Source organism: Protomyctophum bolini (assembly GCF_963924005.1).
Source record: "Protomyctophum bolini genome assembly, chromosome: 15".
Taxonomy (NCBI): domain Eukaryota; kingdom Metazoa; phylum Chordata; class Actinopteri; order Myctophiformes; family Myctophidae; genus Protomyctophum; species Protomyctophum bolini.
In genome coordinates, this window is record NC_137876.1 from 25,734,163 (window position 1) to 25,746,829 (window position 12,667).

General features: G+C 45.3%; 2 protein-coding genes across 2 annotated transcripts in view; one reads left to right on the top strand and one right to left on the bottom strand.

Annotated features, from left to right (window-relative positions):
* The window catches only part of LOC308329797 (glycerophosphodiester phosphodiesterase 1-like), a gene marked incomplete at both ends in the record, with an annotated part of 1,252 nt that extends 1,016 nt beyond the window's left edge, over positions 1–236 (top strand). Inside the window, one exon of the mRNA XM_080784300.1 lies at positions 1–236. This exon is cut by the window's left edge and continues 160 nt beyond it. Within this exon, the coding sequence (XP_080640426.1) occupies positions 1–236 (236 nt within the window).
* Positions 1–11,862, bottom strand: part of coch (coagulation factor C homolog, cochlin (Limulus polyphemus)) — a 35,346-nt gene extending 23,484 nt beyond the window's left edge. Inside the window, exons 1-2 of the mRNA XM_080784088.1 lie at positions 11,786–11,862; positions 11,309–11,360 (exon numbers count right to left, since the gene is read on the bottom strand). The gene's annotated coding sequence lies outside the window, so the exon portion shown is untranslated. The remainder of the gene's footprint in view (positions 1–11,308; positions 11,361–11,785) is intronic.
* Between the last annotated feature and the right edge of the window lie 805 nt (positions 11,863–12,667).

Sequence of the window (12,667 nt, forward strand, 5' to 3'; positions counted from 1 at the left end):
ACGTGCTGCTGGACTGGGCGCACCACCACCTGCTGTGGAGGCTGTGTGGAACCTCCGCCATCCTGGTGCAGAAGGACTACGTCTCGCCGGACTACGTCCAACGCTGGGCCCGGAGGCGGGTGGCGTTGGTGGCGTGGACGCTCAACACGGCCGTGGAGAAGCAGTACTACCAGGATGTGCTGCACGTCGACTACATGACGGACAGCCTGCTGGGAGACTGTGACGCTCATTATTGACTCAGTCGACTACATGACGGACAGCCTGCTGGGAGACTGTGACGCTCATTATTGACTCAGTCGACTACATGACGGACAGCCTGCTGGGAGACTGTGACGCTCATTATTGACTCAGTAGACTACATGACGGACAGCCTGCTGGGAGACTGTGACGCTCATTATTGACTCAGTCGCGCGCGTGTGCACACATAAAAGGCAAGCACAATTTTTACTTTTGATTCTTGTGTACAAAATGACAAAACAGTAGCGCAAGCGCCCCTCCAACGCCTTGCTTCATGTGTGCTCCTATAGCATTGTGCGTGCCTCCAGTGACCCGGTGGGTGACCCCCGAAGGCGCCGCTCACATCACACTAGTGTGATTTTTTGCCAGCTGCTTGAAAAGCGGCAGGTTTTATAGAAATCGCACTCGTGTGAAGCGAGGGGCGCTCTTATCATCATACATCAGTACATCACCAATTCATTCATCGCATTGTTTTTGGCCCCAGACCCCGCGTTTGTATCCTTCTGTGTAAAGCACAGAAGCGCGTCAGCCTGGCGGAGATAACTATGGAAATAATTTGTTTTATCCAGCGTCACCGCGACATCAACAAAATGACACACGACACACACCGGACGAGGTTCAAACGGCGTGTTTCGTGCCCCAACAGGGCTTTGATGGTCCAGTCTCTCATGACTGAAAGCTAGACGTGTTTTCACAGCAGTGACTTCATTCACCCTGGGCTTATAGCATCCTCACATTACTCCGCTTCCATCACAGCTTCATCCTCCTGGCTGCCACAGTATCACATCACCACACAGACAAGTACTCATACCTTATTAATCTCTATAGTCCCCCTAGTCTGGGCATGTAATATGCGAGACAAATAGACGAACGTTTGGCTTAAGTTTGGCGAAAGCAGCAGATCTAGCTGTTTTGACAATCGAATAATTTAAAAAAAAATCGTCAGAATCTTAGTTAAGTTTGAACATTTTTCGTAGCGGATTCGAATGCCATCAGTGCATTGAAAAGGGACAAAATCTGTTTAATCAGAGCATTCAATGCTCCAGTAGACACGTCTAGTCGTCTACTGACCTTGGAGTCGTGATTCAGTAGGCTGCATTCTGCGTTGATCACGGCTACCGTTTCAGCGACAATAGGGGGGGCTAAAGCTTCTATGGCATTTCTACGCTTACTCGAGCAGATAATCTGAATACTTCTTCCATCACTGCTGGGCATATATTGGCAACACCGTGGCTTGGTTCAGAGGCAGAACAGAGTACAGTTAACAGTGCACGGAGGAATGCAGCTCTTGCCGTCTGTAGGTAGAACACCACGCTCAGTGGAATCCACCTTGGTAAGTCCCCGAGGCAGAGCCAAGGGGACACAGGAACAGGAACAGCATGGAGTGAATGTGGCCTTTGAAGGCTTTGGAGAGAGAAGCGAGCAGCAGATCACATGACAATGTTGTTGACAGCGCCGTGCGACAGAAACGGAACGACATTAACCGCATATCTTATCGCGTAACTCCTACTGATGCTGATAGTGTTACTGTTGTTACTGCTATTGCGTGGTTACCTTTATAGCAGGTGTCTGCTTAGTAACACAGACACACGCACGCACGCACGCACGCACACACACGCACACACACACACACACACACACACACACACACACACACACACACACACACACACACACACACACACACACACACACACACACACACACACACACACACACACACACACACACACACACACACACACACACACACACACACACACACACACACACACACACACACACACACACACACACACACACACACACACACACACACACACACACACACACACACACACACACACACACACACGTTTCAACCTTTTCAAAGTCCAAGCGCAAAGCAGAGCGCTGCATTACATCCTGTGTATTGATGAAATGTCCTTGGTTGGCATTTTAATAGAGACTTTGGTCTTTGTTTGGGACACAATAACGCTGTGAGGGAGACATGGGAAGAGCTGGCAGGATTTGGTCCTAGGTCAGTTAAGGGAATGTTGGAGGCGTTCAGCCATTACACACCATTAACCAGTTAGTCCCACAGGGCTCTATATTAGTGTCTTTTAGAAAGCTTTTGCTAAAGATAGCTGATCGACAAGCTCACAGCGTGTTGCAACTCAATGTGCTGTGAGCATGTCGATCAGATATATTGTCTGCGAAAGGTTTCCCCACAATACGGATGCCAATATGGGCCGTTATTAAATCACTTTCTCATGTCAATGCAAGAGCATTTTATTGATATACCGTGGCACGTTTCAAACGAGGTAAACAGCCTGTGTTTCACAGAAATCTGGAAATTCATATTCATTATTGACAATGGCCCTTACTTCTGTCTCACGTGTCAAGTACTGTGGCTTAGCCTTTTCAAGAGCAGTAAAATGCTTCTGCATCTGATGGAGGCTGCAGTCATAACAGCGCCATGGCCAGGCATATTGTAATTTCAGCAGCATCTAATATTCTATCTAGCTGAGCGGTCCAAGAGCTCTCTGGATTTCCTGCTCCCCAGAGGAGCTACTGAGAGGCAGTATGATCATTATCACTTGTGACTGCTCTGATATCACCACACACAAACTAAAAAAAGACATGTTAACCCTTTGGTGGTCATAGGGCTACTCACATGTCAAGGCCTTTAACCACTGAAATCCTGTATATTACGTTACCAGGGTCCCCAAGGGGGTCTGTACTTGGTACCCTCCTTTTCTCCCATACACCAAATCTCTTCGACCGAAAATGGATAGATGGAAAATGTTTGCCTATACAGTAGCTCACTTTGAGAACCACTGCAATACAGGACCAACTAGATCAATGCCCAATGATTCCACCTCGAATCGTATGTATTTGAACTCAAACTATACATTCATCGAATCAAGGGTTCAAAAATCTGATGTTTCTGTTGTTTTTTTTTTTTTTTTGCTTGGCTTTAGTAAAGTCACGTCCTGCTGCAATTTGATCGGGCATGTACTGTAGCAGCGAGACTGTGGCTTACGTTAATATGATTGGAGAGTGATCACACAACTGGTTGGACCTTCAAGAGGTTTGCTACTCGATTCAAAACACATCTAATGTGCAGCGATGCAGTGATCTCCCCCTGACATGATAGTGTCGCTTTTCCAAACAAAACGTTCTGATTTTCATCACTTCTCCCATAGAGACTTAAAGATGAAGTCCACTCAAATGAATCATTTGGAGATGGAATCATTCAGAAGCTGACATTTCCCCAATATATATATATATTTTTTTTATCTATGAGCTGCCAAGATCTGATGATCATGATGATCATGTGCCGCTAGAGATCATTTAACAAAAACGTCATGGATAATGATTTTAACATAACTAGGACCACTGGTCCTCAACTCTACAATACTGTTAATTTTCTCATTTAGCTTCAACAATACAAGCTTTAGCAATAATAATAATAAACAAATAAATCATCATCATCACTGGACGAGCTCGTCCTGTGGCCTCTGACATGTGGAAGTGCATCATGGGAAATACAAGTCAGCATCAATACTAGACTGACTACAATAGAGGGTATGCGTGTGACATCATCATCATCATACCCAGAAGTTATGCAGGAACGCCTACTGAGTGGCAAAAAACTACTTTCTGGCCTTGACAGCCCACACATTCGAACAGAAAAGTCCTATTTGATTGCATTAAATGACTTTAAACAATGTTAAATTAACTTTGCCACTCGATCTTCCATTCACTTTATACATGCGCATATACCCTCTATATTCAGAGAGAGAGAAAAATACATGTTTGGCTGTGGTTGGATGAAGCTGTGAGGTTTTGACTTGAAGGCTAATGGATGAATGACACTGTGTTATTGCCTTTATGTAACCTGAAAGCCAGGCTTTATAATGAAGACCTTCACCAGATGTTACATTTATCTCTAAATCTCTGTCTGAATTCAAACAGGAGACAGATCTCTCTCTCTGTGTGTGTGTGTGTGTGTGTGTGTGTGTGTGTGTGTGTGTGTGTGTGTGTGCATGCGTGTGCGTGCATTCACTTTGTACTGCTACTCGATATATTGTTTGCACTGTGGAGGGTATTTTATGTTAAGGCTTAGTTGTGTGGGTGTTCTTATATTTCCATTTTCTATCCTTATGTGCCTTCCTGTGAAGTAAAGACCAAATACCTTCCTTTTGTTGTGTTGTTTGTTTTGATTAGGTATGTGCCCGGCAGAGCCCTGACACTGGTCTAACTGTTCCAAGGGCTAGAAGAAAAAGTCACAGAGACACATCTTTTAGCTATTATTGTCCTAACCTTTGGTCCCAGTCTGCTGGTGGATCTGCAGGTTTCTGAATTCGTGGACATTTTTTAAAAGAAAGGGGACGTGCCCAAAGAAAGCGTTAGTTTTTAGCTGATAGTGCCTTTCTGCCATGCTTTTCTCTGGAAAAGACGTGGAGAGCTTGTCCTCCCAGTGCATTACGTTGCAGCGTACTTGCGGTCCAGTGCCCAACTTTTGGGCGGCTCCACCAAGGGGCGAGATGCCCCCTCAACTGGACCGTCCTGCCCCCTCAGCCAAGAAAGGTGGATGTGATTCTTTTTTATTTTTATTAAAATAATATCAATGAAGCGCAGTTTCAAAGTGCATATTTGGAAATGGATGAAAAAACGGACAGAATCCGCTGAAAGTGCAACCACCTCTGTTCCCAGGCTCACAAGCTAGGTCCCGTCGCGACAATGGACCGTGACTGACTGAGTGACTGACAGACAGACAGACAGACAGACAGACAGAGGACTTCTGCTAGCTGCTTCTTGTGGTTGTAAATAGCCACCGTGACTCCAGATTTGTATATATTTGGCCGCGGTCCCTCATCTGAAAGTGTTTTGTGCCAGCGAACCCCAGAATAGAAGATTTGTGTTAACAAAATCTAATTCATTCTTCCAACGCTTTTAAGATTTGTAAAACAATATTCAGAAATAGCACAATGCACATGTACAAGTTATTGAGCTTGTATAATGTGCTATTTTTTAACAGCCAAATTCTGCTCAAATTGATTCTTTGCGCCACCTCTAGATGCGTGACGGAGGGTGACAGCAGTGTAATTACACAAACAGCCTGAAACAGAAGCACAGAGTAAGAGAAGTGAACAATAAGAGAATAGTGGTGAGATGTTGCGCAACGCAGTGACGTTAAGCAGTTACTCAATTAGCATCGAGTGATGAGCGTGGCTTCCACAGTTCTGTTCCCTTTCTTACACACCTCGTATAGTATGCTTTGATTGGATGTGATCCAGCGTTGAGAATATAGAGCCTCACATAGGCCTACGTATCAAAACAATAGTGTGTGCACATCATATAAACATGTGTCTGCCATTATTGTAAACGTTCACTCAAATTGCACTTTTCTTGACAGTATAACTTATACGGTACTCATTTGGTAACCAGATGGACTTCATGGAGAACACAAATGTCAGCTCTTAACCGGACGACAACCTCCTCTTCCTCCACTTCAGACTCTCAGCTCGCTGTACCAGCGTACCTAGATCCTCCTCAGATGTATATTTTTATAAAAAGAACAGACTGCCAAGCATGAGCTACATACTGAAGATGATTTGTTCAAATATACCAACAGACAGACACACATTTGACGTTCACAAGGTTCCCACCGAGAGAGAGAGAGAGAGAGAGAGAGAGAGAGATGGATCCTTTGACTGTACATTTGACTCCACATCATACTGGTGTTTACATAAGTGCGTTACTAGATTAGTACAGTCCATTGAACGGCTCTGATCAGGGCCGGAACCCGAGCCCGTAGACCTGAGACTGCGTCAAGGCCCCCGCCCCCAGGGTGCAGGCTCCTTGGGCATCCAAAACTAAATATTTAGCCTTTCTTGAGCAGAAGCAATTGAGACTATTGGGCGCCTGGACAAAAAAAAAATACCCCACAGGGCCCTTCTGACCGACTCGATTGAGACCTTGGTGGGCCCTTTTTTGTCAGACTCTGGAACAGTGGGTCTCGATCTGACTAATCTTCTTTAGGCCTTTAGTCCCCTGTGGGCCTGGGCCCAGCAGCCCCCTCAAGAATCCCACTCTGGCTCTCATTAAGGACTATGTGTGCCTGGCTGACACACTGTAAGCCTGATTTATGATTAAAAGCAGGCAATACATTGAATGAATCAGCTACTCCAAATAATTGTCACAGACAGCCTTCACTTATCAATATGCTCTTTCTCTTGTGCTACAGCCAAATTAAGAAAAAATAACGAATGTTTCGGTGACACGTTATTACTAGACAATTACTTGTACATTCCAAAACGGTAAAAGAATGGCAAGTTCAAATGTTTCTAACAATCACCTTGGGGATAGAGCCAAAAATCTGTAGTACTTCACTAAAGCATGCAATAATAGCACAAAACAATTCCTCCTCCACATCAGCTTGTAACCGAATTTACGCCCACAGTCGCAACACGCTGCTGACATAATGTCTACATACATACCATGTCTGCTGCTAATAGTGCTAGTTTTACAATTATTGTACAATCTTCATTTTTATTTGTATTGTTATCCACACAAAATTACAAGAATATATCACAAACTAATCCCCCTCTAAAGATGCGTGCATATTATAGTCTGCATACTGCACAAGTTTAGCTGTCTTATACTGGACATCATTACAATACATGTCACACAGTGCAACTCACACTGTCTGTGAGACACTACCACAAATACTTTTGCCACGTTTATGCTACGGTGTGGAAAATGCGTCTCGGTCAAGAAAGACACTATAAGATATCCCAGCAAGCACGGTCAGGACCTCGACGAATTAGCGACGTCTCGATTGGGGCCAGATCAAGTCAAACCAAGACTAGTCAGAATATCACCTGATTTCAACTAACATAAATTCTGCCCACTAAGACGGGCATCCAGAGAGAGTCTGATCGAGGCCAGATCAATTTAAGGAACCATCAAAGATTATTTTATGGAAACTTGCTCTGGGACTACAGACCAACGTTAATATACACATACATATATTCTAACCAAGATAAAACTAAACTCATATCTCTAATTTGGTTCTCAACTCAAACGGGGTACGCATACTGAAGCTTTTCATTCTAATCAGGATCTAAATTAGAGCAATTGAGCTCAATTAGGCACTAGTTAAGCTAGAACATGCTGTATGTGTTACAGGGACAACGGTGTCCTTAAGGTTACTCTGGTTACATAATTTAAGATTCCCGGTTCTGACAGCCAGTTGGACCATGACAAGGACATCATGAGGACAAATAAGCCGCAATTCTTTAGTTCTAGACGCAGGTCGTGATCTCTCTTTGTTCTTAGCTGGGAGCACATTCTCAGAACACATAATCCACATTTTTACAGGAAGCGACTCTAAAAAAAAACTTTTGCCCTCCAACGCAATTATGGAGAAAGGACACAGGACATGAAATAAATAAGACAAGGTTTCTGTGTTGAATTGTTCTTTGTCCGTGACCGAGTCAGAACCTTTCCCCGGCCCACTTCTGGGGGTCGTGACCACCTGATTGAGGACCATTGATCTCTTAAAGCTTTCTGAAAAACCACAAGAGGATTTCCCAGCAGTCTCAGCTTCTCTAGTCTCTACCTCCCCCAAGGTGACTGCTGTACTGTGACAGGAGGAGGAGGGAGAAGGAGGAAGGAAAGATTTAAAAACGAGTGGAATACGACTCAGCTGTTATCCACACACACACGCACGCACGCATACATGCACGCACACGCACACGCACACGCACACAGGCACACACACACACACACGCTCAGCTGAGCTCTAATCTACATTACCACGCTGCTATCACCATCAAAACCATCCTGTCATCACATCCGAACATCCTGTTCGCATTACATGTCCGGTATCCACTGACAGAACACCTGGGAGAACAGAAGTGAACTTCCACTCCGGAGTCACACCTGGACGTTCCCGTGTTGAAATGTGAGCGCTCGTTCTGATTTGAAACAGATCACTGACAGGAAATAGACACAATTTGAAGAATTGAGCAGTGTTTTTCTACCACGGCATCTACAGTACAGTACCATCCGACTGTCGCATCGCATCTTCTGCATCCGTTTGAATCCTGCACAGAGGGACAAAGCCAGATGTTTGGGAACAGAAGGACTGCATGCTGTTTCCACAGGATTCATCCGTGTGTTTAGGAAAATAATGCACTTGTAACCATTAGTGACATAACATAAAGATTTGTGAACCCTGGCCGAACCCTGGGGCGAAAATATGTGATCTAAGCTCACAACGTGTCGTAACACGACACGTTGTGCTTTTACATAAGCTCTTTTCGGCAAAGACATTTGGTGTAATAGGAAAGGAGCAGTCCAAGTATAGAGCCCATGGGAGCCCCTGGTCAACATTCAGCAGGGTTTAACTGTCCCAGGATACATCATGAAGAGTACAGAAAACATCTGGACTTTCCAACAGAAGTTTGGAACCTCCAGCACATTAGCATCAACAATGTTAATTGAGTGTAAAACCCAACGCTATATGCGGCTGATTTGGGGCATCAGTGCAGGACTGCAAAGACAAGACCTGGCAGGCATATGGTTGTCTAGATCAGGGGTTCTCAACCCGTGGGTCACGAACCCTCTGGGGGTCGCCAAATTATTTCGGGGGGCCCCCAAAAAAAATGTCACCCGAAGGAAAAATCTTCTCTATGAGGGTTTTCTCTTGGCAATATCGCTATGGGGCGCAGTGGAGTAACAGCAAGAGCAGTAAGGCTATGGACCAGAGCTAGCCCACAGAGCTAGCTCGCCCACCACGGCCAGCCCACCAACTGGAGAGTGTTGTGGTTGAGGGCCGAAACACCCAGTGTAGGTCGAGTACCACCGGATGACATAACCGCTACGGCTACCTCTTTAGGTAAATGAAGAATGCACCCACAAGTGTATGTCACAAGTAAGAATATCAGAATATAGACCTTTAACTTCTTAAAAACCATACATGAGCCATATTATTATATGTTTCTGTCTGTCTGTCTGTCTGTCTGTCTGTCTGTCTGTATACTCCGGAGCTAATCTTGCAAACTGCTGGACCGATCAGTGCCAAATTCCTTGTGCACACTGCCAGTAGCCCACAGAAATACCTCCACTAATGTTGTTTTTCTAGGAAATGCAGGACATTTAATGCATAATATCAAAGGTTATTACAAGGCTTAACTTCCAGATGTACAGAAAATTACATCCAGAAGAAATATGCTACTGAGAGAACTCACAGCGCACACGCGCACACACACGCACACACACACACACACACACACACACACACACACACACACACACACACACACACACACACACACACACACACACACACACACACACACACACACACACACACACACACACACACACACACACACACACACACACACACACACACACACACACACACACACCCATCAAATGACCCCTTCCCGTCTCATTATCCCATAATTACAGTATGTTCATAGTAATGATTATGTGTTAGTCAGCTTCTTGGAGCGGCTAAACAAAACTGATTGTCTAGCAGTTATGTCAATCCAGAGTACTATCAGAACATCTTGTCATTTTGTCCCCCACTCTGAAGCCCAAAGAAGGAAATGTCTCAGAGGAGAACAGATCTGACGTACGTGTATACACAGTCACACACACACACACACACACACACACACACACACACACACACGGTCCTAACCTCTCTGACTGTATCACCTTCCAGCCTGCTCAGAGCGCCAACGCTCCGAACAGTCTCTCTCCTGATAATGCCTTGAGAAGGACACCTGACACGTTCTCATCCGCAGAGGACAGCAGACACCTGAGCTATGTGTGTCAGAGCTCGCTGATGGAACAATAACGGCTTTGTCTCGGGCCTCACCAGGGGACTGGACTTGATAGCATCTCACAGAGCTCTGTCCTGTTCAGAACGCGTATCTCCAGCGCCTTCATTTTGTTTCTGGACGTACTATACGTGGCGCAAAACACAGAACTATTCTCACACGTGGGATTTGCTACCAAAATGCATCCCTCTTCTTCACACTTGTCTTTGTGGACATGCATCTTGTGTCCCTCTCTCCCCCTCTGTTCTCTCTCTCTCACTGTCTCTGTCTCTCTGCCTCATCCTCCCCCGTAACCGGTCAAGGCAGACGCTCACCGGGTCGCCCCCCCCCCCCCCCCCCCCCCCCCCCCCACCTAGAGCCTCGTTCTGCTCGAGGTTATAGTTTCAGGTTAAAGGGGAGGTTTTCCGTGCCACCATTGCCAAGTGCCTGCTCAAAGGGGAATGTTGGGTCTGTCTCCGGGTTTTTCCTCATCTCACGAGGAGAAAAGCCTGGTAAAGTATACTCGTATATACAAGCTGAAACGTGAAGTCTCAATTTTGTCATTTGTCACACTTTAATTCCATTGTATATGTACTTGTACGTACTGTACGAGGCGCAGTCACAACACGGCTTATCGGATAAACATCATCATTGTCATCATTGTATAGCAACAAGGACACAACTCCCTGCTGGGGCCCACCCTCAAACAACTGACACTTGCGGTCGTTGGAGCCTCCGTCAGCCAAGCCAGAGGCACCACTGCCGGGAATTGAACCCGGGCTTCTGTGGTTGGTGTGGGCGAGTGTTTCAAGTTAAATCTGAACGACACAGATGAAGACTAAACTCTGGGTCTGAATTAGGGCAGAATGTTCAATTCTGTCTCCTGTCAGATCATCCGACGTGTGTCATGACAAATTAATTTGAGACACATTATTCGGTCAATGGTCTTTATCGTTGAGGGACAGAATGCAGCCCCCGTAGACCCCGCCAGTAGCCAATAACCTAACCCAATTTGCTGACTGTCCAGCACAATCTTCTGTGAAAGATTCTCTGTGAGTAAGAATATCTATTCACCCAGTTTCCCCCTGAGAGAGAGAGAGAGAGGGGGAGAGAGATAGAGAAAGATAGAGATGCACAGAGAGAGAGGCCAGAGATGGTGACAGAAAGATGACCACGTCCTGCACCGTTCATCCGACACTTTTAAACCATGCACTAGTCTCTCTTTTATTCGTCCGTGATCTTACCTGGGCCATCTTCGAGACGCTTTGCCCACTAGACAGTAGACACCACCCATACCTGAGGAGAGGAGACAAGTGGCGAGGAGAGGATGAGACGGGAAAGAGGACACAGGAAAGCAGAGGAGAGGAGAACAGAGAAGTGGAAAGGCGATATAATTTTGTCGTGGCTGTCAGGAACTATAGTGTCCTCAGTTCACAATAAACTGAGAATCAAAGGTTTCCAAAACAAACATCTGTTTCATTCACCTTCTTATCCCTATCCTTTCCATATATAAATAGTACATTTCATATTATTTATCAAAACATTTTATCGTGCTGTGGTGCAAGTTTCTAATCACGTGTGTGCTTGTGTGTGTGTGTATGTGTGTAATCCAAACTAGTGACGACCACTGCAGATTGCCGTTTTAGGCTGGTCCATAATAATGAAATATGGAGCAATGCTTTTTTCAGAACAGTTGAAACCACACACACACGCGCACGCACCTTATTTATCCTTAGTAGCTGAGAGTAGAGAGAGAGGGAACGGAACAGAAGAGGTGTCAGAGAACGTCACAGTTTAACATTAACAACAGCTCCTCTACTCCCTCCGTCTGTATATTGTACAGCACCAAGTCACATCATCAGGTTGGTTTTAGCCTGGCACGGCTCAGAGTTAGTGGCTGGTCAGAGTGGCCAAGACCAGGGTGGTCGATATAGCTCAGAGAGAACACACACACACACACACACACACACACACACACACACACACACACACACACACACACACACAATGATTAAAGAGATTAAAATACCACAATGACATACAGTAATTTGGGATTAGTCCTAGGTAATGTTTTGGTTGAGTTCTACTTGAGAACACTGGTATAAAGCAATGTATGTACAGAAGTATTAATAGGCTTAAGTTAATGTTTGTGTGTGTGTGTGTGTGTGTGTGTGTGTGTGTGCGCGCAGTGGACATTTAGAGGCGCTCAAGTGGAAAAAAAGGGCAACTTGTGCAGCGCATGGAACCGGCCGGTTGCCTTAATAGTGATATTTATAGATCTTGGGGCCTAAATAATATATTATAAGCTTTTTATCAAGAATTGATCAATGTCACCATGGTCCACATACTGTACAGTGTACACTATTCAAAAAATAAAATAGAAATATGTTTTTTTCCCCAAAAGGGCACATTTGTCTAGAGGGAAAAGGGCAGGGGCTGCTCTAGCACCCCATAGTGTCTGTGCGTGTGTGTGTTCACCCGACACTAATTGTGACCAGTCCACATTTCAGCGTCCTGCTGTGAAGAAACCAGTGTGATAGACCAATCAGATCCTGACTGGCCATCACAGCTGTGGCGATCAGCTTCAGGGTTCAAGGCTAGAA